At 27.4% G+C, this 25,736-nt stretch overlaps 2 protein-coding genes across 11 annotated transcripts; one reads left to right on the top strand and one right to left on the bottom strand.

Annotated features, from left to right (window-relative positions):
* Positions 1-1,009: 1,009 nt before the first annotated feature.
* LOC127262538 (WD-40 repeat-containing protein MSI1-like) lies at positions 1,010-5,413 on the bottom strand. Of its 9 annotated transcripts, none has more exons than XR_007841155.1 (8): positions 4,934-5,413; positions 3,149-3,475; positions 2,865-3,017; positions 2,639-2,763; positions 2,453-2,548; positions 2,137-2,351; positions 1,397-1,484; positions 1,172-1,255 (listed from the first exon to the last, which is right to left on the bottom strand). XR_007841155.1 is itself a non-coding variant. In XM_051291259.1 (8 exons), exons 1-7 carry the CDS (start codon positions 5,267-5,269, stop codon positions 1,424-1,426), a joined length of 1,317 nt encoding a protein of 438 aa, XP_051147216.1. In that variant the 5' UTR covers positions 5,270-5,413; the 3' UTR covers positions 1,172-1,255; positions 1,397-1,423. The 9 variants fall into 9 exon arrangements, 6 of the variants coding, with proteins under 6 accessions (XP_051147213.1, XP_051147216.1, XP_051147215.1 ...); XR_007841153.1 differs by having other exon boundaries at positions 1,172-1,333; positions 1,412-1,484; XR_007841154.1 differs by having other exon boundaries at positions 1,412-1,484.
* A 4,187-nt stretch (positions 5,414-9,600) lies between these two features.
* On the top strand, positions 9,601-15,360 carry LOC127262292 (uncharacterized). Of its 2 annotated transcripts, none has more exons than XM_051290920.1 (6): positions 9,601-9,958; positions 10,729-10,821; positions 10,916-11,682; positions 11,757-11,846; positions 14,060-14,770; positions 14,865-15,360. In XM_051290920.1, exons 2-6 carry the CDS (start codon positions 10,737-10,739, stop codon positions 14,925-14,927), a joined length of 1,716 nt encoding a protein of 571 aa, XP_051146877.1. In that variant the 5' UTR covers positions 9,601-9,958; positions 10,729-10,736; the 3' UTR covers positions 14,928-15,360. The 2 variants fall into 2 exon arrangements, with proteins under 2 accessions (XP_051146877.1, XP_051146876.1); XM_051290919.1 differs by having other exon boundaries at positions 9,602-9,958; positions 10,273-10,821.
* Positions 15,361-25,736: the final 10,376 nt, after the last annotated feature.

Genomic DNA, 25,736 nt, shown 5'->3' with positions numbered 1-25,736 from the left:
AAATTTAAAAAAATAAATTAAAAATTTTAAAATAGATTAAAATGTAGCATGGAGTAAAATTTATTCATATACTACTCCTTCGGTTCCATAGTTTTTCTTTCATATTTCCGTCCACAATTATATATTTTAATTACATTTAAGTTTCATAGTATATTATTTAATTATTTTAATTTAAAATTTATAATTATTTTTATTAATATATTTTAATTATTTGTTAAGTATATCTTATTAAAATTTTTATATCAGACTTTTAATAGAATAAAAGAAGTATTAAATATTTATATTAACTATTTAATTATATATATTACTTTATTAAATTAATATTAAAAATACATTTTAATTAAAATAATAATGTGAACAACAGAAGAAAGTATTAAATATTTATATTATCTATTTGATTATATATTTTTTTTTATTAAAAAAATAAAGCTAAAAAAAAATTAATTTTAATTTGATATTAAATAATATAAAATAAAATATTTTGTTAAAGATAAATATATTTTTTTTAAACAAAATTACAAACTCCAAATAGTTAAATAATAGAAATTGGAATTTTGGAGACCAAAAAATTATATATTTTTGATCTTTTAACTTAATATAAAAAATATTTTTATATTTATAACTTTTTGTATATAATTTTTTTATTAATATTATAAAATATTAATTTAAATATTTCTTTTTTAATTTGTACTTACCATTTAAGAAGTAAATGTAAACCGTATCGAATATAATATTAATTGTAAAAAAGAAAACCAACCAGGAATCCTAAGTATCAAGTTGCCCCGCCCCCAGGAAAATTTTCACCCTTTAATTTTGTGCCAATTTTGACACAAAAAATGGTATTTACTATCGATAAATACTATTTTTGGTATTTGACTGTAGCAAAAATATCATTTGTTGTGTATGTTTTTGTTTTCTTTTTAAAAAAAAAAAAAATTATACTAAAATTTTTATTTATTTATTTTAAAAATATTAATAGCAGATATAAAAAATAATTTAAAATAATATATAAAGTAAAATATCTGAAAATATTATTTTTAAAGTAAAAAATACAATGGTAAATTAAAGTAAAAATACTGTAGTTAAGCTAAAACTGCACAAATAGAATTAGTCCGTTAGAAATGGGCTGAGGCTGAGCAGGGGTGGGTGATGCTTAGACAATCCTGATACAGTTGTGGATGATGCTGTACAATTTTCTTCTCCTTTCTTCTAGGTCTTCGTTTTCCGATGTCTGTCTTCACCTTAGCTGCGTCTCCTTCATCGTTTAATTATTTCTTGTTAGTATCCTCTTCACCTCTTCTCCGGTGGAGTTTTGTACTTGTAATTGTAATAGCTGTGAAAATATGCTGAATTTGTTTGTATTTATAAGAGAAAGAATGTTCTGGTGGGTGGGTACGTGTAGGATGTTTACATAAGTTGTCCGCTATTGCGTCGGCTTGGCGGTGCCCGGTGAGGTCCCAGAATTTAAATACCCATCACATCTTCTGTCTTAATAAATAAAATTATTATATTTTAGAGGATGGACTTATCATCCTAAAAAAATCATAGGTAGGTGTAGGACTCGTAAAAAATAAAAAAATAAAAATAATAAAATAATAAAAAAAAAAAGATTAAATTATACCTTTTTTCTCATATACACACAAACTCCACAAAAATTAAACTCTCAATTTACAAAAAAATATATCCAAAACCCGTGTTTGGTTTGGGACTTTTTTTTATGAATTGTTTTCTATTTATTATTTTTTTCAAATTTTTAAAAAATATTAAACTGAATTATTTTTTTACTATTTATAACTATTTATCTAGATCACCTAAAATTAAATATAAAAAATCACTCTCTCAATGAGTCTATCTGAGAGAGTGAACTCTAAAATCTACCCTGCAAAAATAACAAAATAAACAACAATCATCTTTAATTTTACAAATTGATTCAAGCTACACATCTCTTAATATCTAAGCTCCAATCAACACTAGTGATTTTTTTCAACCCTAACTTTGGTAGGAATAGTTGGACACAATTAGCAGCAAAGCAAGCAAGTCATCACACAGATTAAACCTGCATACCAATCTCTTCTTATTCACACTTAATCGGCTCCTACGCTCATTTTACCTGGACAACAATCAAGAATTAATTACCTCCGCCCGCGGCAGGCAGCTCGTCGTCGTCGTGATAGATGTTCTCGGCCATCTGCCACACCTGAAGAACATTGTCCTCAGCTACGCTGGCAACGACCCAATCATCGCACGGATTCCACGAGAAGTCGGAGATTCTGCTCGTATGCCCACCGTGAACAAACAGCAGCTCCGGTGGCCCGTCCTCATTGTCTCCGGGGGCCTGTTCTTGGTCGATCCTATCGAAAAAAGCAACGTTTATGCACAGATGAAGCGCCGTGCATGTGCATGGATGCAATTCATTTTTTATGTTCCGATTTCCGGGTGGAAAATGGCGTACCTGCTAAGATCCCAGACCATCATTCGTCTACCGAGACAGCAAGAAGCTAAGATGGTTTCGTTCTTCGGATGCCATCCAACCTGGAAAACCTCCCGCCTGTCAGGAAGTCAGAAATCGAATTAGAGCAACCTAGAGTACACCATGTTGTATCAGATATAAAACTGAACGTGACCAAAGATCGCCTACTTGTGGCTATTCAGAGTGTGTAATGCCATGGAAATCTTGCGTAGATCGAACAATTTTACGGTTTTGTCGGTGGATCCGGTTGCCACGACCCACTCGTTGAATGGATTGAAAGCCAGGGAGTTCACCTATAAATGATGTATGTCAGAAATAACAATCTCAAATAAACAGTCATTATTGTAGAACATGTTGAGCAAGTGCTTGGAGATGGTCGAATCGTGACACCAACCTCACTTTGATGCGCAGTCACCGATTGTATAGGCTTTACAGGAGATGGGGTTCGTAGATCCCACACGTGCAGATATTGATCGTCTCCAACGGAACCAAATAAGTGCTCATGCTTGAAATGCCAAGCCACATCTTCGACCACGCCGTCATGAACCTGCTTGTACACACAGAGAAAAATACACACATATATATAAATATATATATATATATACTTTACTGGGACTGGGGAGGAGCTTTATCCCCGACAAAAATAATAAAAAGAAAAGGGTGAGCGTAGAGGCAAACCTTAAATATCTGCATGGCATTTAGAGACTTGTTATTTGGAACAGCACTTATGTCCCATAAGCATATCTGGGAATCGTCTGAGCCGCTCAACAAGTGGCCCTGCTTGAAGTGACTCCACGACAAGCCATAGCCTTCGGCATTGTGACCAGTGAGTCTCAAATCGGGGCTGCACGCACCATCCAGGGGAGGTTTAGACGGATGTTTACTGTAATCGAATATGTAAACTTCTGCGCTGACTGTCTTGGTGGCAATAATGGATTGATTTTGAGGCATGTGACGAGCGCGATTCACCTCCCCCTCGTGGTTAATTTGTTGGATGATCTGCACCTGTAAGGACATACAAACAAACAACAGCAAGAATGTGTCATATACATGATCTAGTCATAAACGAAAAGACATAGAATTTACTCTACACAGCAGTTTAATGGAAGCAAATCTATGTGGCCGATAAATAACAATGTGCTTGCTTAACTCAGAGAACAGCTCACAGATCAATGGCCAAGCAGAGATATGAGCCATAGAAGTGGTACCAACTACTTGACAATCGTCAAATAACTTGGCACGACCAAATTGGGAAGTAAGCATAAATAAATGCGCCAAATGGCCAAAAGAAGGATGAGAATCTTCCAAGCTGCTCAAATCGGCACATCAAGTAATTTAGGCAAGGGTTTAATGAATCAAAGTCAATACAAGAAGTAAAGTTCAGTGATTGCTCAGATCGTGTAATGTGGGGAGGAAAATTTTGTCTTACACCATTAATAAGCTTGATCTTCAGCTCTAACTCTTAAAAGACACATGTAATACGGAGGAAGCTAATTTTGTAATCTACACCATTAATAAGCTCAATCTTGAGCTCAAACTCTAAAAGGACACACAAGTAATACGGGGGAGGAAAATTTGGTATTCTACACCATTAATAAGTTTGATCTTGAGCTCAAACTCTTAAAAGACACACATGTAATACATGGGAGGGAAATTTTGTATTTTACGCCATTAATAAGTTTGATCTTGAGCTCAAACTCTTAAAAGACACACGTGTAATACAGGGGAGGGAAATTTTGTATTTTACGCCATTAATAAGTTTGATCTTGAGCTCAAACTCTTAAAAGACACACATGTAATACAGGGGAGGGAAATTTTGTAGTTTACGCCATTAATAAGTTTGATCTTGAGCTCAAACTCTTAAAAGACACACATGTAATACAGGGGAGGGAAATTTTGTATTTTACACCATTAATGAGCTCGACCTTGAGCTTAAACACAGTTGAATGCCGGGGATGGAAATTTTGTAACCTACACCAAATAATGAGTTCAATCTTGAGCTAAAACCCCTAATGACACTTGTAATGCAGGGGAGAGAAATCTTGTATTTCTTCGCCATAATGAAATTGATCTTGAGCTCGAGCTCTTAAACACAAGTAGGAGCAGGCCATGGGGAAACTCAAAGCTACTTTTACCCTACAAAGATCTCGTCCTTAGTCTAAACACCACGTTTTCTTAATCAATCATGTTTACATCTTCACTTATACACACTTCTTAGTCGATTATCTCTCCACTGACTCCTAAATTTCCTTTCTCTTAGTTCAAATGGACAGAGAAATGTAAGTGGATTAAATTTACCGAAAATACAACAAGATGTGTTCGTGCAGCAGGATTAGAGCGTTCTCAGATCCTAATAATCAGATAAATTTAATCGACACCGAATTCAGGCTAGAAGGTGCTTTCTGCGGTTATCGTATGAACAAACATCGAGCAAAAGCTAATGAGGAAAACCAGAAAAGATACCTTCCCATTTTTATACCCAAATTCGGCGCGATCTTCGGCGTAATGGCGAGCGTCCTTCTCAGTGTGTTCGAAAGGCAACTGAACCTCCGCCAGCATCAGAGAGTTTTGCTCGTCCTCCGAAGTGTGCGTGCCGAGAATTAGCCGCTGGACGGCGTAGTCCTTCTCCGGCGGCTCCTCCCGGCCAGGCAGCCACTCCACCGTCAGCGACGGCCACTCGAGCGCGTGTGTGATTACCAGATCGTACAAAAACGGTACGTTCTTCTTCCAAATCTTGTACTCCTCGTCTATTACGCGCTCCTCTGCCTCTCCCCTCGTCTCGCCGTCGTCTTTCCCCATTTGCGGAGCTCCCTTACCACTGCCGGAGACGAATCGCGCCGTCGGATTTGTGAGATTTGGAGAGGAAAATTGGAGGGAAGGCGGAGATTCCAGAGCAGAACTAGCAGTGCTTTTTCACGCGGAATGGTTTTTGTGAAATGAATTGTTAATACGTTCAAATTTGGGACACGGGTTTAGTCTTTAGTCCAACCCAATCCCTGCTGGCATTTGTGTATGTATATCCGGTGTGTTTGTTTGTAAATTTGAATTTTGAGCTGCATTAGTAAAAATTTTAAATTTGAATAATTTTATCAGATTATATAAATAGGCGTTGATGTGATATTTTTAATATAAAATTAATTTTTAATATAATATAAAAAATAAAATTTTAATTTGATATTTTTTAAGATAAAAAATTGAATGAATAACATATTTGAAAAAAAATTCAACAAACAAATTTTAAATATATTTATTTATATAGACGTGTTTAGAACTATTGGTATTTTTATATTTATTTTTATTTTTAAAATAAAATAATACTAGTAGTATTTTAAAATTATTTCACATTTTTTTGTTATTTCTATGTTTTCAATTTTTACTATAATGATGATATGCTGGGATGAAACTAAACTTAGCTGGTACAGAATTAATCTGGAACATTAATTAATTAATAGTAATTAAGTAAATATATTTATATTTATATAATTTATTTTTTTTTTTTTTTTTGTATAAATATCATTTTTATTAGTTTTATTTTATTAGTATTAAAAGACACTAATTGAAATATTTTTTAATTTTTTTTTTAATTTGTACTATATTTTAATATAATAATTAATATTCAAATATCAATACGTAAAAAGTAAATAAGACATTGTAGGCGAATGAAAATAATATTACATTTTCTAAAAGTTCATTAGTTGTAATAACAATAATAAAAAGATTAATTACTTAATTAATGATTACTTTTTTTTAAAAAAAAATATCAATAGTTTATATATATAAATACAATTCAAATTTATTTAAAGTATCGTGTTTGTTTACCCAAACTTTTTTTTTGACATTATTTCTCTGGTAAAAGGTTAAGGATAAATGATTTTTTTTTTGTCTTTGTAAGTATATGCAATTGTGTAATAATAATAAAAAATATGAATAGTTTTATGGTGATATGATTATTTATGAAAATGAGACTATTGTTTTGAGACAGACAAAAATGGTAAACAATACTATTGTATTGGGACGGATGGAGTATAAATAATTATTTTTTATATTATTTACGCAATTTTTTACCAATCACATGACAAAAAAAAAAAAATCAAATTGAATCACTAAACAAACAAACTCATCATGTTTATCTATGTATTTTTAATTAATTTTATATTTAATTTCAATATTTAAATTTTAAAAAATTTATATATTCAATTTCAACAAACTGACCAATAAAAATAATAATCTCTTCGCTTAGCTCTTTAACAACGCTGTCAAAAATAAATATTGTTGAGCAATGTACTAGTTCAAATTTATTTTTCAAATTCAAATAATTTTAATATTTTAAAATAATAATTATTAATAATATCACGTTTTATATAATTTAATATTTTTATATTAAATATAATTTTATATAATAGATATTATTTTATATATTTGGTTGGTTGGATTTGATTTAAATGATTTATTAATATAGTATTTTATGAAAAAATAAATAAATAATACTCGGTGTCCATTTTTTAAGTAAACATTTAATGGTAGTTTTGGAAATGACGAATATACCCTTTATCATTAAAAGGAAAAATAAGTGTAATGATATTGATGTAAATAAATATAAAAATGAGGGTATGTGTAATGCGGGAGTGGAATTCACATTTATTAAAAATAAATGATTATTTGTAATTAGACAATTTAAAATAAAAATGTATATACTTTGTGACTAAATTGAGGAATTATATTATTATCCAGATAATATCGAATATTAAAAAAGAAAATATAAAGAAAATTTAGCTTTTTAATTAAAGTTTTGATTTAATTAATATAATAATATAATTTTAAAAATAAATTAATATAGTTTTATTAAAAATCACGTAACAAAAACTTAAAATTTTGTTTGAAATAGAAACCAAACAATATTTTATATAAAATAATACTATTAATTGTGATATATTATATGGTACATAAATTATTAATTAATTAAAATTATAAATATAAATTAATTAATAATTTAATTAATTAAAATTATAACATTTTACTAGCAGGACTTACACATAATTCTTTTTATTTATTTATTTTTCTTCAATAAATAATATTTTTATTTACATTTAAAAATTTTTATTTTTTAAAAAAAATTAGTTTAGATTAATTATAAATAAATTATTATTTTATTTGATTCTATTATATAAAATTTTGTTTCATATAAAATAATATTCATATTTTATATTTTACTGAGATTAAGATCTAAAATACATATTCTAAATTTTTTAATTATATGATTAATTTTTATTTATATAAAAATCAACATCACTATTCACATAAAAAAAAAAAAAACTAATATGAATTTATATAAGTCAAAACTTATCATTTTATTTTTTTGAAGTCAAACTAATTGTCAGCTAATTACAAATATATATTTATTTTTTATTTTTTATATTACGTTTACTTGAATGTTAAATACAAAATAAACATTATATTATTTTATTATTACACTATATATTTATAAAATATTAAGCGTGTGTTTGTTTGGGGGACTGAATTGGATTTATATTATTCATTCAATTTTTTTCCTCCAAAACCATAAAATTAATATCTATTTTTTATTTTTTATATTATACTAAAAATTAATTTTATATTCGAAACATCACATCAACGTCTATTTATATCACATCATACAACTATTCAAATTCAAAATTTTTAATATTCAAATCTCAACTCATAATCCAGGCTCTCATCGACTCTATAAATGTGTATTAGCGGTAGTGGAAGATTTGGGGTTTGCTTGTTTTGTGTTTTTGTTTTAAGGATTTTTAGTTTTATTTTTTATATATTTTTAATGCGGATTATATAGAATTGTGTAGAAAATATAAAAATAATGCGTATGTGTAATATAATAAATTTTTTGAAAAAATATGTTTAAATTTTTTCACAAAGCAAACAAACCCTTGTTTCTAACATGAGCAATGAATATTTATTTCTAATAAAATTATTAAACTTAAATACACACAATTATTTAATTTTGGTTTTTACTAGTAAATTGTAATCTTCAGGATTGAATACCCATTATTATCCCTTCTATTAGCTAAACTTGTATAATTTTGTTTGGATAAATAAAATAAAATAAATTTATGAGATATTACGAGTATTATGAAAATTTTATTAAAGAATTTATTGAAAAATAGAAGAAACTAATGAAAAGTGATATGTGATGTGTTTACATTTATTTATTTTTTTCCTTTTTTTTTTTTCAATTTAAAAATAAAAACTTTTTGTATATTTTTTCAAAATATTATATTAAAATTTTATTTAAAAAACTCAAATCAATATTAAATCTTAAATAAATTTCAAACTATAATTTTAACAAACCCTATTTATGCGATAAAAGTTATTATTATTATTATTTAAATAAAAGTTGTTATGTAATCTCAAATAAATATTCTAAACAAAGTTCAAATTTTTGTTTCCTATATATATTGTTATTTTTTTATAATAAAATATTAGATATGTAAATTCATATATATATATATAATTTGAACAAACCAACCAATATATAAAAGTACGATAAATATATTTATTTGATACGATATAAAAACATATTAAGAAAATATTTTAAATGTAAATTTAGATTCTAATATAATATAAAAAAACAATTACTTTATTTAGAAAAAAATAACAATATTATAAAAAAATCCAAAAAGAAAAACAACTAATGGTAACAAAAGTGGGATAAAATGCAAAAGTAAACAAAACTAATGGATTTCTTTGGTCTAGATTTATGTAATAGTATTTTAAATTTTTGTATAATAAGTATAATATATTATCAGAAAAATAGCAAAATTTTGCTGTTAAGTCCAATAAATTTTTATTTTTTTAAAAATAACTTAAATTATTTAAAATTCAAAAATGGAGACAAACATGGAATATAAATAAAGATAATCCATTGCGGGTAGATAGAGGGTGGAATGAATACCGATAGGGATTAGTATTAAGTACAGTACTAAAATCACTATAACAATAATAATAATTAATAATTAATAAATAATAGAAACAATTTATTTAATATTTATCCAAAAGAGTAGAAAAGAAAATAGTTATAAATTCCAAGACAAAAGGGAAAACTAAAATAGGGCTATAAAACAGACTTTGTTCACAAATAAAATTAAAAAATTAAAAACAAAAAAAGAGGCATAGAAAGAAAGAGAGAGAGAGGCGCATATCATCGCATACATTCATACTCTTAGATACATACATACAAAATCTGCCTTCTTCCAATCCGCCTTTCTTGATTCTCAGCAGATAAAAATCTCAAGCCGACGAACACTTCTTTTGTGGGGGTTTTGTTGTTGGAATTCTTCGGGGAAGGCGTGCAATTTTCAATTGTTTGGGTTTTCAACAGTCCAAACGGCAGGACCACCCCGAGGCGGCGAGTTCGGGGGACGGGCGGACAGACTACTCACTGACGGACAGACTAGGGTTGTTTATCCCCTGGCAAAGAGGATTTTGACGGGGGTATTTGTATTTTGTTTTGCCTTTTATTTTCAATTGAGGAACTCTCTGGGTTTTATGCGATTCTATTCGCCATTGATTTATGCGTAGAGGTTGTTCGGGATATCTCGATGGCTTTATTGTTTTCTTGGTAATTTGTGTCATGGAACCCTAGGAGTTTTGAGAGTTTTTTTTTTTTTGTTTTGTTTTCTTGTGGTGGTTGGACTGTAGAGTCTAGGGTTCGAAATTTGCCTGGGGTTTTTGTGAATTTGGGTTTGGGGGATTTACACTGTTTTCTGTTGAGAAGTGTCTTGATTTCATTGCTTCTGGTGTACCAGGGGTTCCTTTGCTTTTTCTTTCCGGCGCTGTGGAGGCCTTGGGAGAATCTGCTAGTGCTGATTCTGGAGTGAGAGAAACTGTTATGGAAAATTGAAAATTTTGAGTTGCTGGAGTGGAGGTTTTCGATTTACTGGACAGAGGAGTGGATGTTTAACTTAGAAATAACCCTAGCTTCTGTGTACAGAGCCGGATGAAATTCTTTGATATGGATTTCTCTGATTCTTGTTCGGAGTCCTAAGCGGTCGTAACTAGTGATTCTGTGATCGATGCGTAGGAAGTTTAGATTTGCGAAAGAAATATTTGGGTGAGGTGAGGTAAGGTGAGGTTAAGTTTTGTTAGATTGTGGGGAGAGAGGGAAATCGACATTGAGGTTTTGACTTTCGATTATTAATCCAAAGAAGGAAAGTTGAGTTGTTTCGACATTTATTTTCTTTTTTGTCTATGATAATGATTAGCACTAGTTATGGAAAGAAGTGAGCCTTCATTAGCACCGGAATGGTATAAAAGTGCCGGAAGCTCAGTTGGTGGCAACTCCTCGTTGCATTCAGGTAGCATTCTGACTTATTTAAGCAAAAGGGTATCCGATCAATTTTACACTCAAATCAATCATGGTTTATTTAATGATCTTTTTTATCGTGTTAGATGATCATGGTGCATTGAGAGTTGCGAGGAATAAGCCTTTTGTGAATGGTAATGGTCATGATTTTGGACGATCATCCAGCTCAGAAAGAACTACGTCTTCCTACTTCCGTCGGAGTTCAAGTAGCAACAGTTCTGGTAATTTTAGATCTCACAGTAATACAGGTAGAAACCACCACGACAGGGATTGGGATAAGGAACACTACGATTCTCGAGACCCGGACAAGTCAACTTTTGGAGACCGTCGTCTTCGCGACTTTCCCGAGACCCCGGGAAACAACACTTTAAGTAAATTTCATAGGGATGGATTGAAGCGCTCTCAGTCGATGATTTCTGGCAAACCTGGTGGCTCATGGCATAATAGAGTTGCAACTGAGTCGAGCAGTGGGAATGTGAAGAATGGCAATGGTTTTCTTGCCAAAGGGAGCCCTGTTGGCGGGGTGAACAAAAAATCGTTCGAAAAGGATTTTCCGTCATTGGGAGCAGAGGAAAAAGCTGTTGCACCTGAAATTGGAAGGGTTCCTTCTCCAGGCTTAACTACTGCCATTCAGAGCTTACCTACAGCTACCTCGTCTTCTCTAGCTAATGAAAAATGGACATCAGCTTTGGCAGAGGTACCGACTTTAGTTGGAAGTAATGGTACGGTCTTGCCATCTGTGACACAAGCCGCTCCTTCTGTTTCCATGCCTGTGACATTGGGCTCAACAAACAGTCTCAACATGGCGGAAGCTGTGGCTCAGGGTCCTAGTCGTACTCAGACTTCTTCTCAGGTTTGTCCATTTTCATTTGTTGCAAGAGTTTCAAATAGAGAGTGTATTGATGCACCTTGGGGGTTTTTCTGTAGTTATCTGTTGGAACTCAGAGGCTCGAAGAGTTGGCCATCAAACAATCGAGGCAATTGATTCCTGTGAAACCAACCTTCCCAAAAACATTGGTAAGAATGCAACTTTGCAGCTTTAAATTTTGTGGATATTTGATTTTTGCTTTGCTGTGCTGTGCCTCCATTTTCTTTGCATTCATATTTATGTGTCGCGCAGTTAGTGGATGGGGTGGGAAATAATAATATTCGTTGATTGGCTAAATTTCTTGTATTTATATGGGGACATTGATCCAAAGCTTAAGTAATATCCGTGTAAAAGAACTACTAGTTTTGACTTTTGAGAATGCAACTTTCCTAGTAGCCTATACTGGTGGAGAAAACAAAGACGAAACTTTACGGAGCTAAAGTAACGGTGTATTCTAGGAAGAAGTGCTATCAAACAATTTTTTGTAATTTTCAGAAGCATGGAATAAGCCAGGAGTTGTGGAAATTGTCTTAATCTATACCAAAGGCGGTGTTGAGTTATTCTTTAATCTTAATTACTTTCTGTAGCACAATTTGTATCAGCCTGTCAGGTATAGTTTGTCCTAATCATTGCACAGAAATACTACCATTTTATGATTTCCATATATAAATAACACAGCAAATTGCTCAGAGCTGGAGAACAACGATGACTTTGGATTATTAAGTTGTAAGTGTTACCATAGTATACGACCCGGGGCATTTAATCTGTAATAAATCCTTTAATGCTGCATCTCACTTCAATCCAGTTCGCAGTAGTATGCCTCAAGGCAAGTCATTCGTTTCTGAACTTTATGACAACTTTATGACAAGTAAAACTATTTATGTATATATTTATTGTTTTTTCCTAGATGTCTAGGTTGTTTGCGAAACACAGATAGGATCGAAGGTAAATAATATAGGTTTCTGATCTGGCAAGAAAAGAATCAACTGTACTTGGGGTGAGTAAGTTAATTTAGAAGCCATAGCTCTTGAAATGATATTAAACAATTTATGCGATATTTCCAGAATCTTGTAAATGAAGTAATGCATGAATGTTTTTTATTTTTTATTTTTTTGCTCTTATTCTGTATGAATATAAGTTGGGGCTGGGGTGCCCTGGATTCTTCTCAAATTTGAACTAGACTGCACGTGGTCAAACACGCGTGGAAAATATCCCGCTGCAACTTTTCAGTATAAGTGTGATCTTCTTGTCTTGCTATCTACTTCAGTTATGTGAATTTGTTGTATGAGATTCCATGTCCATAAATGGTGTCATAACCAAAACTTTGATGTATATATATACGCATGCCTTTAGATGGTTAATTTTGTAATTTAAAGATGATGGGATACAGAAAAGTAATTTTACACGACAGAAGTTTGGGCCTGTGTGATTTGAGCCATAATGGTAATTCTTCATTATATGAACTTTTTGTGTTAAATTGTTGTGTTAGATACTATGTACAGAAATGACAGGTTCAATAAAAACTAAAATGGTGTATGTATTTGGATGGTAAATACGCAATTAATGATGACATAATAGATAAAATTTAATTCCCAGAAATAAAGATGAAGCCGGGAAATTTGAACCATCATTATAACCATTCTTCACTATTAAAAATCCTTAATTCTGCTTGTTTTTTCATGGACTGGTCATTTGACAGGTCCTTAAGTTATTGATGTTAATTTAGTCACTTTTTATTTTTGGTAAACGACGAATCTACTTAATAGATGCATGTAGCTCTCTTTCAATGGCCATTCTTCACAACGTCTTCCTAATTTAGAATTAGGGAAAACATCTATTGAATCTCATTCTTCTAAGGCTATGTGTTTGCTCCATTGGTAATTATATTCCATCCAACTTTTAGATGTAATATGTTATTTTGTTTTACATGGTTAAGATTTTGATGAGTTGATATATTGTAGTGACTTTATTTTGTCGCCATTCTCACACCATTTAATTAGCTGTTCCATGATAAGACAAAAATATTTAACTTTGTCCATCTAGTCTTCAAATCGATGTATAATGCCATATTGGGAATTGGAAAATTCTGACATCCTAGTTTATATGCTTTTTTAGCTCCATCATATTAGTTACACCTGGCGATTGTTAAATGAAATTACAAATGGTCCCTTGTAGGCTATATAAGATGCATCCGAAAGTGATGAATTATATTCCATCTAACTTTTAGATTATTTGTTGTACGACAATAAGACAATTCCTCGTCCCAATCTTCTACTTCAGTTGTGCCTCTGATAACGTAGAATTCTACTTGTACGGGCGTATGGATTAGGCTATTAACTTTTAAGTTTGAAATTTGCTTCAGGCATTGAATTCTAATGAAAAGCAGAAGAGTAAAGTCGGTCAGCAGCAACAGCATCCTGTTTCTTCAATTCCGACTAACTTCTCTGCTCGTGGTGGATCTTTAAAACCCGATGTTACAAAGGGATCTAATGGGGGGAAGCTCCAAGTCCTCAAGCCTGTACGTGAAAAGAACGGTGTCAGCCCTGTTGCAAAGGATAATGTGAGTCCGAATGGGAGCAAAGCTGCAAATTCTGCACCTGCTGCTCCGCCATTGCTCTCTGTTTCTGCTGCAACCCGAGGCCTACCAGCTACTGTGGTTGATAAGCGGCCATCCCCTCAAGCTCAGAGTCGAAATGACTTCTTTAATCTTGTGAGAAAGAAGTCGATGGCGAACTCCTCGTCCACTTTCGAATCATCTCATAATTCTGCATCACTTTCGGATGCTTCCACTGCTGTTCCTCAATCTTATGTAGATGTGAAGCATGATTCTGAGATGGAGGCTGTGTCGGGCGGTAACAATTCTGAGGCGCTGTACGAACCGTTACATTCTCAGGAGAAATCTGACTCTACCTCCAATGGCGATGATGCGCAGAAGTATGCAATTTATGGGAATAAATATCTTCGGATTCCTTCTGAGGAATGCGAGATTGCATTTTTACGACTGTTGGGCTGGGAAGAAGACGGTGAGGATGAAGGTCTTACTGACGAAGAAATCAACGATTTTATCACTAAGGTACACTACTCAGTCTCTTTTCCATTCACATTACCTTTATCAACAGGATCATTCCAAAATCACCTTCCAAAATTACATTTTCTGTTTCCCGCAGCATGTCACTTCAAAATCATCGCCTTTCAACGGCACGCTACTGCGCGTGTCTCCTCTCAACTAAAAATCGCAGGTATCGATGACATTTCCTCCGGTTTGAGCTTCACCTGATGCTAAACTCTTATACGGCACAGTCTCGATTTCCATCCATATACCTTTGTTTTGCTGGAGAAAGCCTGTGTTTACTGATCTTGTGTGTTCATTGGTTTCGAAGTAGATAACAAAAGAGGGGGGAAATTAGGGGGTGTATTCGATAGTTTGATGCAAATGAAATAGGAATAAGTCACCGATGGCTAAATGCTCCTTCTTCGCCCGGCCCTTGTCGGGTCTAGGCTTTATCTACTAGAGATATATATAGTAGAAATAGGGTATTTATGATCGAAAACAAAGAAAGAAGAAACACAGACAGGCAAGCAGATATATTGCTCTTCTGCACATCAATTTTTTTTCTCCCTTTTTGAACAGGGATGGATGGCAATGAGATGATCTTTTGGAAACTTGTCTTTTTTTAATTTTATTTTATTATTTTAATGAGAAATAGGAAATTAAAAAATCATTCCATTTATTACTTGCAATTTGCTGCTGTGATGTGTTGGTTTTGGTTGTTTGTTGTTTGTTGTTGTTTTTCTGGGTATAGGACTGATTAATGAATGCATTTGTCAGAAAGTCGTAGGAAGTTAGGCCTGAGGAAGTATATATATATATATATATATATAAAGATTACTTAATGTTTGTTGGTGGGTTATAAATTAGGTTGGAAATTAAATGTTGAAATTCAAGTCTCGTGTAATCTGTCATTGTCTTACCTGCTGGACTTAGGTTTTCTTCTTCTTTCATCTTTATATATTTGTGGATGAGAGAAGATTATCTGTTATTCAATAATTATTTATATTTGAACTAATCAAATATAAAAAATTATAATATTTTATATTGAATTATTGAACTATTGTGAGGAGAAAAATATAATATTTATGGTAAATTATTTTATAAAAAACTATTAGAGTATTTTTATTTTTATAAATAATAATTAATTTGAACAAAATGATGTAAGTATTCTGGACTGAAAGAAATATATTTTTATATCTGATTAATTGATTACATAGGTAAAAATAATTATTATATAGTAAAAATAATTATAGATTAAGATTAAGATAAATAAATAGTTTAATTAAAATTAAAAAAATTATAAAATTTACAATTGAAAATGCGATTAAAGTGCATAATTATATTTTCAAAAATAGAAATGACAAGTTATGTAGGATGGACGAAAATAGAAAATAGGAACAAATTATATTGGACAGAGAGACTATTATTTTTAAAAAATATATTATTAACGAAGAGTATCAAAATTTTCAATATATATATAAATAAATGAATAAATAGAACATTAAAGTTTGAAAAATAGGAGAAGGCAACTTACTCAACACGCACGTGTGTGTACGGCCGTGTGTTTGTTGTTTGAATTTGACAATATATATTATCATTAAGAAAATGGAAATTAATTTGGATACGCATACGCTATTTGTTTGGACTATTGATTGAAAATTTTTAAAGTTGACTACTCTATATATTGTCGCATTGCATGACGTGTCTGTCTATTTGTCTATTATTATTATTATTATTATTACTCTCTCTCTCGTGATAAATAAAGTATTTATTTTTTTATTTTAGTCAGTTTTATGATAAAATATTTTTTTAGTAATTATATTATCTATCTAATATTACAAATATCTTTACAATTTACAATATATTACACAAATGTCATTACCTTTGTAATAAAGTTATTTTACTCATTTTTACTTTATTTATACTATATCCTAATATAATACTAATATTTTTAAAATTACGTGAAAAAGCAAATAGATATTTATTTATGGGACGAAGGACTATTATTATTATTATTATTATTATTATTATTATTATTAAAGTACAGCAATTCATGCCTATAACGGCACAGATATTATCGAACTTGTGTGTTTTTTATTTTGAAGTAATTTGTATTTTTGAGTTTGAATTTTTTTTTTTTTAATAGGAAAAGGTTTATTGACTAATGTTTTGAGTCAGCAATATCTGTGGAAATTGTGAAAATATGTTTGGTTGCCCAATCAAGCTTTTTAAAATAGAATTTTCAATTATGTTCTTAAAAAAGAAAAAATCAAATTTAATATAAAATATAATATTTTTATTTTATCGATACTTTCTTTCGTATTTTGTATATTAAAAAATAATTTTAACTAAAATATTAAATAACAAACCAAGCAAACTCCTAAATGTACATATATATATTTTTTTGTATTTTAAACCATCTATTTTTTTAATTAAAATATATTTTGAATGTAATACAAATCAAACTTATGTTTATTTATTTATTATAATTTGATATACTCCTCCCTCGGGTAAGGCATATGTTTACTTTGAAAATTAAGTTCAATAAATATTGTATTTTTTTTAGTAATATTGATGGATAGTTTTTGCATATAAAATTATTATTATTATTTTTAATTTGAAGTTAAAATATATATATATATTTGATGATATTTATAATTTGTACGTTGTGTTTGGATATACAAAAATAATAAAAACTATACTCTCTTGAATATCACAAACTCAATAATAAATTGGGTAAATGGTTTTTATTTGATCTAATTAAAAAAATTTAAAAATAAAAATGAAAAAATAAAATTCACATGTCCGCCAGGTGTCGCTGACATGGCGGGACACCTGGCCGACACATGGCTTCCGGCGAGTCACGCGAGCGTCTCCGGCGCCAGATGACTAAAACAACAAAAATTTTCCACTTATAGAACTAGTTTGCGACTGACTCCACTTACGATACTAAAATGATAAGGGGTCAGGGACTTAAATAAACAGTTTACCCTAATAAATTTTATCTCAATATATATGCATATAAGTGAATGATAATTAATTTATTATTATTATTATTATTATTATTATCAGAATTATTAGAATTAGAGTTGTTAATCTCACTCAAAAAGGCTACAAGTGTGTAGTAGTGTTTAATTAACTAAAATTCAATTAAGGGCTTTAGATTAGGGGTTAATTAAGCCTAATTAAATTATGGAGGCTATGCCTAAACTCACTTATTCAATCTTAATTAATTCCATCCAATTTCTTATTAGCAGTTGATAATTTCAATTTATATTAATTAATCGTAATATTAATTTTTAATTTAATTGTAATTAGACAAACAATAAAATAAAATAATTTGATATAAGATATAGCGTGGAGGAATGGATGAAAAATATAGTCAACACTGTGACCTTATATATATATATATATATATATGTATCATTAATATTAATGTCTTGATTTATTCTGATTTTATTAAATAAATTATTTAAACATCATGGCCAAACAAAGATTGGTGGAGAGGAAGTTCATTATATAACACATACACACACATATTATAATGATAATAATAATAATAATAATAATAATAATAATAATAATAATAATAGTTCCGTAATGGATGATCTGATGGTTAGGAGTTGAATTTGTGACCGTAAGATCATGGGTTTAAATTTCCGTCGGGTCTGGTTTGCAGGGTTCCCACGTCATAAAAATATAATTTTATTTCTTAAGATTAAGAATGTGTGTTTATATGTAACTTGATTTTGTTTATTTTGTATTTTAAAGTGAAAAATAATTGTTATATATAATATTTTAAATTAAAATACATACTTTTTAATAATAATTTTGGATAAAAAACAAAATATAAAATTAAAATTAGAAGAAAATACAAACTCAAGTTTTGGAAAATTTTAAAAATGGTAAAACATTTGGGGTTTGTTTGTTTTTAATTTTAAATACAAACCAATGTTATTCAACTCGCATGATATTCGATTAAAATATATTATCTCCATCCGTTAAACCGAGGGACATTTTTTTTTTTTTGTAAATTACAAAGAAAGTGTCTTTAAATTTGGCGGAGAAAATATTATTTTCTTTTATAAATCACATATAAATAAAAATTCAAATCTAAATCTAAATTTTAAATCAAAATAAAATAAATCCTAGAATATTTAGTGTTATGTTTTATAAGATGAAATCATGTATTTGATGTAATATGATTTTTAAAAGCACTTATATCATGTATATGTAAAGCATATTATTTAATAAATTTATAGGTAGTATATATATATATATATTGGTTTAAAAACTCCTATATAAATAGCATAGTTGGTATTTTAAAAATATAAATTAATATATTATATGATTAATTTTTTTTAAAATAGTATATGTTTAATATTTTTAACATTATATCTCTACAAAATATATAATAAGAATATTATTTTATAGTTAATAAAATTTTATATAATACAAATAAATAGAATATATATTTATTTATAATTAACTTAAAGTAGTTCTATAAAAAAGTTGAAGAGTTTTAAATATAAATAAAAATATTTATTTATTAAAGAAAAATATACAAATAAAGAGGTTTTTACTAAATTATAACGTGTGCTAAGATATGTTATAAATTTAATTAAATTTATTTATATCTGTTATTATATTTAATATTAATAAATTTACTAAAATAAAAAAAAGTCATCTATTATGAGACAAAAAAAAAAAAAAGAGGAATAAATATTTTGTAAATCTCCTCTACTATCTTTCAAATGTATATTTTTTTGGTACAAATTTTAGTATGAATATTATTATTTTTTTTATATTTGTTTTTATTATAATAAAAAACTAAAAAAATAAATGAAAAATATTTTTTAATTATAGCAAAAAATAATTTTTTTTTTTGACATAAGAATTAGTTGTTTATGTATTTATTTATTTATTGTATTTATATATCCTTAAATATGATATTACACCTTGTTCTTTTTTTTTATATTATATATATTTTTTTATAACATGAGAGTCCGCAGTTTGCTACTCGAAAGTGCACACTGGGTAAACTTCTGACCGAACCTAATACGCTGTAAACTAGGTTCGACAAGACAAATCACACTAGGTGAACCCTGTGTAATAGATAAATAAAAAATTACTCAATATATATAGAAAAATAAAAACTATATACACCATAAATTACAAAAGTTTGAGACATTTTGAATAAAAAGAATAACAAAAAAATATATATTGAAATTTATTATGCAAAAAGCGAAGGGTGTGTTTCTATCACATTAATTTTATATCATAAAACAAACACGTCCTAAAAATTAATTTTATATCAAAATATTATATTAATTTATATTTATATCATATTAAATAATTATTCAAATTTAAAATTTTAATATTCAAATAAAAAATGAAAATTGAAACTCCAAATAATGTTGATTGAGTAGTAAGAGAATAATTTAAATTCCAAAAAAGAAAAAAAATAAAAAGAAAAATCACATATTTAAATAAATAAATAAGTATATATATCACAATTACTATTTATTTTTTAATTAACTAGTATAATATATATAAAAAATAGATACTCGTTCCGTCCATTTCTAAGGTTATATTTACCATGTGTGTAATTATGCTTAATATTAAAAATATTTTTTTATTTTTTTAATTTTATGTACAAATGTCAATATATTAGTATTTTAAGACTCTAATATAATTATTTTTGTTCTTCTTTCTTGATTTATATTATATTTTGATATAATAATTAATATTAAAAAATCAACATGTAAAAAAATAATTGTGATCTTTAAAACCGGACAGATGAAGTATTTAATTTAATAGGCCGAGGGGAAATTTTGTGAATAATAGAAATAAATAAAATTCAGCAAAATAAACATATCTTTAATTAACAAAATATTATTTAAATAAAAATTTTAATAACAAACCTTAAGTGATGACAATAATAATAATAATAATAATAATAATAATAATAATAATAGTACTAGCCCTGTCTACTGTCTACTGTCTATCTATACATTTACTTTTTACATGTTAATTTTTAAATATTAATTATTATATTAAAACATAGTACAAATTAAGGAAAAATGATAAAAATACTTCTATTGGCTTCTTATAATACTAATGAAATAAAATTTGTACAAAAAATTATACAAATATAAAGATATTTTTAATGTTAAAAAAAATGACGCACAAATACCATTTGATAGATTAGTGGTGGACGGAGGCAGTAATAATAATAATAAAATAGTAAATTGAATTAATAAGAAAAAGTAGATTTATTATTATTTTTTTAAAAATTGAAATTGTATATTTTAAGACGATTTTTCTTTCTTTTTTGTTTTTTTTTTTTTATAAAAATACTGTTTGTTTTATGTTTTGATTTAAAGAAAAATTTTGTAATGTGAAATATGAAAAATTCTATATGTAATATAAAAATAATAAATATGAATAATATATTATTTATTTATTTTTTTGAAAAAATGTGTTTAAAATTTTTTCAAAAGAAACAACCTTTGTCGGTTTATGCATATTAATGTTTCAATTCCATAAATTATAGTAATAATTTGAGCTTTTAATTAATAAAATAAAATTTACAAATATTGTTACTTACAAAATGGCTATATGGTTACAAAAAATTAATAGCACTTGTTCTATCCCATTTATTTGTTAGTTTTAGCATTGATACAGGTTGTTAGTCAGTAATCTCTATGTTTCAATTCCAAGTATATATATATATATATTTTTTAATTATCATTTTTATTTGTTTCACCTAAAATTATCATTTTTTTTAATTTTAGTAAAAATAATTATACATTAATACCAAATATCCTTAATTTCTATTTAAATTATAAATATACAATTACACATATAATTATTTTATACATAAAATCAAAATGAAAAAATATGAAAAAAAAATTTACACACTTCCATCTAATATAAAATATTATTATTTTGTTAATATGTTACAAAACCTAAAAAAAAAATATAGGTTCGCAAGGGATCGTTCAGTGGTGTGTAATGGACTCGTAACTTTGAGGTCATGATTCAAATTCCGACACTTCCAGATTTTGTTGGTCAAAAAAAAAATTTAAAGCCTGTATTAAAATTTAGAGGTTTGGAAAATGTATGTAATATAGAAAAATAGGTAGTTTATTTTATTTTATTTTAACAAAAAAAAAGAAGCATAATTTTGATAAAATTAAAATTTATTTAACTAATCCCTTTGACATATTGAAAGGTAGTCATTTTTTATTTTCATCTGTCCAAAACAAGGTTATCATTTCATAATTTAGTAATTATACTCTAAGATAATAAATACCATTATAACTTACGCTATATTACATAAATGTCATTACTTTTATATTATACAATACTAATAGAAATATTTTTGTCTTTTTCATTACAACCTATTATAATATTAATATTCAAAAATTTACGTGCAAAAAATAAATGATAACTTTGCACCGGATTGGAGGGAGTATTATATTTTAAAAAAAAAATTATTTAATTATTAATTTTCTATATAATGCTTATTTTCTTATAATAGATATAACATTTATTATATAATATATATATTTTTATCATAACTAATTATTAATTAAATTTTAAAAATATTTAACTATAATTTTATTTTATTTTTTTTATCACATTCTCAATAAAAAATTTATTGTTTTTAATCTACCGATAAGAAAGAGTAATACTTTTCCCCAGCTTTTCAATGCGACCACGTAAACACTAAACATAAAATAAAATAAAATAAAATAATAAAATAAATGAATGGAGTGGAAAATGGAAAGTAGTGAAGGTCTTACAGTTGACAATTTCCAGATCTGATCCCAATGATTTACTTTAATTTAATTTAATTATGGGATTTCGTGCTGGGCTCATATTCCATCATGTCACTTCATTCTTTATTTTTATTTTTATTTACATTTCATATAAGTATATTTCTATTTTTATTTTAATAATTGAGTTAGGGTTTGAGCTGCATGCATGATGCTTTCTGTAATTACGATTATACCCCTAACTAGGGTTGTTGATTGATAATAACTGTAAAATTCTTCCCCACGCTTTTGGGCAACTAGGAATTAAGCCCTCAATTAATAATTAATTAAATTAATAAGTCATTATAGATAGGCTAGTGGTAATTTTATATAAAAATACTTATATTTTATAATTCTTTCACAATTTATAAATTATTACAATTTGTATAGTAAATTATGTTTGCTTAAAGTTAATAGTTTTTTTATTTCCTTCGTCATAATTCAAAGTATATTTTTTTACTATTTTCGTCTATTCTATTCAAAAATATTTATGGGTGTGTTTACCTGTCAGATTTTACACCCGATTTTACTATTTCAATTTTTTTTTTCCTAAAAAACATCAAATCAAACACTCAATTTTTATTTATTTTATTACACTAAAATCTAATTTTACATTCAAAACATCACATCAACACATATTTATATCACATAAAACAACTATTTCAATTCAAAATTTTACTATTCAAAATCAAAACCCAAAACTAAAACCTCACAAGTAAACATACCCTATTTTTTTTAGTAAAATTAATTATATATTAATACCAAAATACCATTTAACTTTTATTTAAATTATAAGCACACAACTACATATACAATTATTTTATAAAAAAATATTTAAAAGCACGAGAATGTCAAAATCTCTTACATATTTTCACTGACCAATAAAGTACTACTCCCTCTGTCCTAAACACCATGCTACATTTTTTTTTTCTTTCAAACTCACTGCAACATTTCCAAATTTAGAAATAATTAATAATATTTATATACATATATTAATATACACTTCACTTTTTCTCATCACATCACTCAAATAAAAAAAATATAATAATTATTTTTCTCTCAAATCACATCACTTAGTATCCAAATTATTTTCAATTACCATACTTAATACTTCCCAACTAAATTCTCGTGTCAAACACAAATATTGTACGATATTTGAGACAGAAAAAATATTATTTTTTAATCTATTATAAAACCACAAAATACCATGGAGGTAGTAGTACTTAGAGAATTTTATATATTAAGATTTTTCAAAGGTTTTTTTTTTTTTTCACTTAAAATGCTACAAATACATTAATTAAATGACTTTTCATATACATGCATACACTGAAATACATAAAACTATTATTTAAAAGATTACAAAAAAATAATAATTATGAGGGTATTATAGTCATTTCAGCTAGCAGAAAGTGTGGAATCAATCTTAATTAGTACATCACTATTTAATAAATCCACAAGAAGTAATAAATTAATCAGTTAATTAAGAGGGTCCAATGCCTAATTAAAGTCAAAACTTAGATGCACCTCTCAATTTAATAAATTTAATCAACCAATTAATATAATAATTATATATAATTTATTTTTAAAAATTGTATTGTTCAACCATATGAAATAATATGCTAGATCATATAAAAAATTAAGATATTATTGTATTGAAAATATATTAAACGAGCATAAAATTATGAAATTATGATATAAATATATTGAGTGACATAAATTAAAAAATAATAAAAAAAAACTAATTCAATAATGTAAAATCATTATTATTAGTTCTTTAAGAAAGACATAGATTCAACATATTGAATTAGTATAAAATTTGTTAAACACCATTCTTATTTCAACGATAGCATGGTGTGTGCTTTCAGGGTGTGTTTGTTTGGGGATTTGGATTTTGAGTTGGGATTTGAATAGTAAAAATTTTGAATTTGAATTCTTGTATGATGCAATATAAATAGGTGTTGATGCGATGTTAAAATTAATTTTTAGTATAATATAAAAATAAAAAATAGGTGTTTGATTTGATATTTTTTGGGAAAAAAAATTGGATGAATAGTGTAAATCCAATCCAATCCCCCAAACAAACACACCCGAGTTTGATTTTAGATTCTGATTTGAATAGTAATCCAAGTTTGATATTTTAGAAAAATAAATAACATGATTTATGGATAATACTCCCTCCGTCCCATCGGAATTGAATCATATGATTAGGGACATGATATTTAAGGTAAAGATGTTTAATTAGTTAATAATAATAAGTTATGATATTATTATATTTTTTGATGTAATTAATAGTATTTATAATTTTAAAGTAAATTTAATATATATGATTAAAAAAATAAAAATATATGTTTAAATATTTACAAATTATATAACAATTAAAAAATATATGCAATATGAATATCATTTTTCAGATAATAAAATTTTCTATAATACAAGTAAATAAAAAAATATTTTTGTTTATTTATAATTAACATAAATCAATTTTACAAAAGATGTGTAGTTTTAAATATAGATAAAAATATTTATTTTTTTTAGGAGATATATAAATAAAAGAGTTTTTGAGTGGGTCTTATGTCATTTATGATGTTGTATATTATGTAGTTAATTAAATTAATTTATATTTGTTAAATATGTTTTGATTTAATAATTTTTATCAAAAATAGAAATATATCAATTATTACGGGACAAATAAAAATAAAAATAATGTCAATTATGGTACGAAAGAGGGAGTACATAATAATAGTAATAATAATAAAATTGCAAACAGCTTAATAGAATAGAGCCGTTACTTTTGTATTTTGAATTTAAATTTTGATTTAATTAATAATTTGATTATAATATTTTATGAAATAAAATAATACTATATCTGTCATTGAAATATACTTTATTTGTCATAAAAAAAAAAATACGTCCATTTCTTTTATTTGTTTGTCATTTAAAAAAAGTCTGCTTTATATCATTTTTTATTAGAAGTATTTTTTTAATTATTATTATAAAAGATAAAAAAAAAAATCTTATTAAAACTTGTGCCCAAATGAGTTTACGTTTTCCATGATTGAGGGAGTGCATATTTTCTTATTGTTCTTTTTTTTAAAAAAAATATTCTTATTTTTCTTTTCAATAAAAAAATATAATCTTGTGTTTTTTTCCACTAGATAAAAAAA

Source organism: Andrographis paniculata, unplaced genomic scaffold (assembly GCF_009805555.1).
Source record: "Andrographis paniculata isolate CXL003 unplaced genomic scaffold, ASM980555v1 Contig65END, whole genome shotgun sequence".
NCBI lineage: Eukaryota > Viridiplantae > Streptophyta > Magnoliopsida > Lamiales > Acanthaceae > Andrographis > Andrographis paniculata.
Note: the sequence above shows the minus strand (reverse complement) of the source record. Positions and strands in the feature narration are given on the sequence as shown.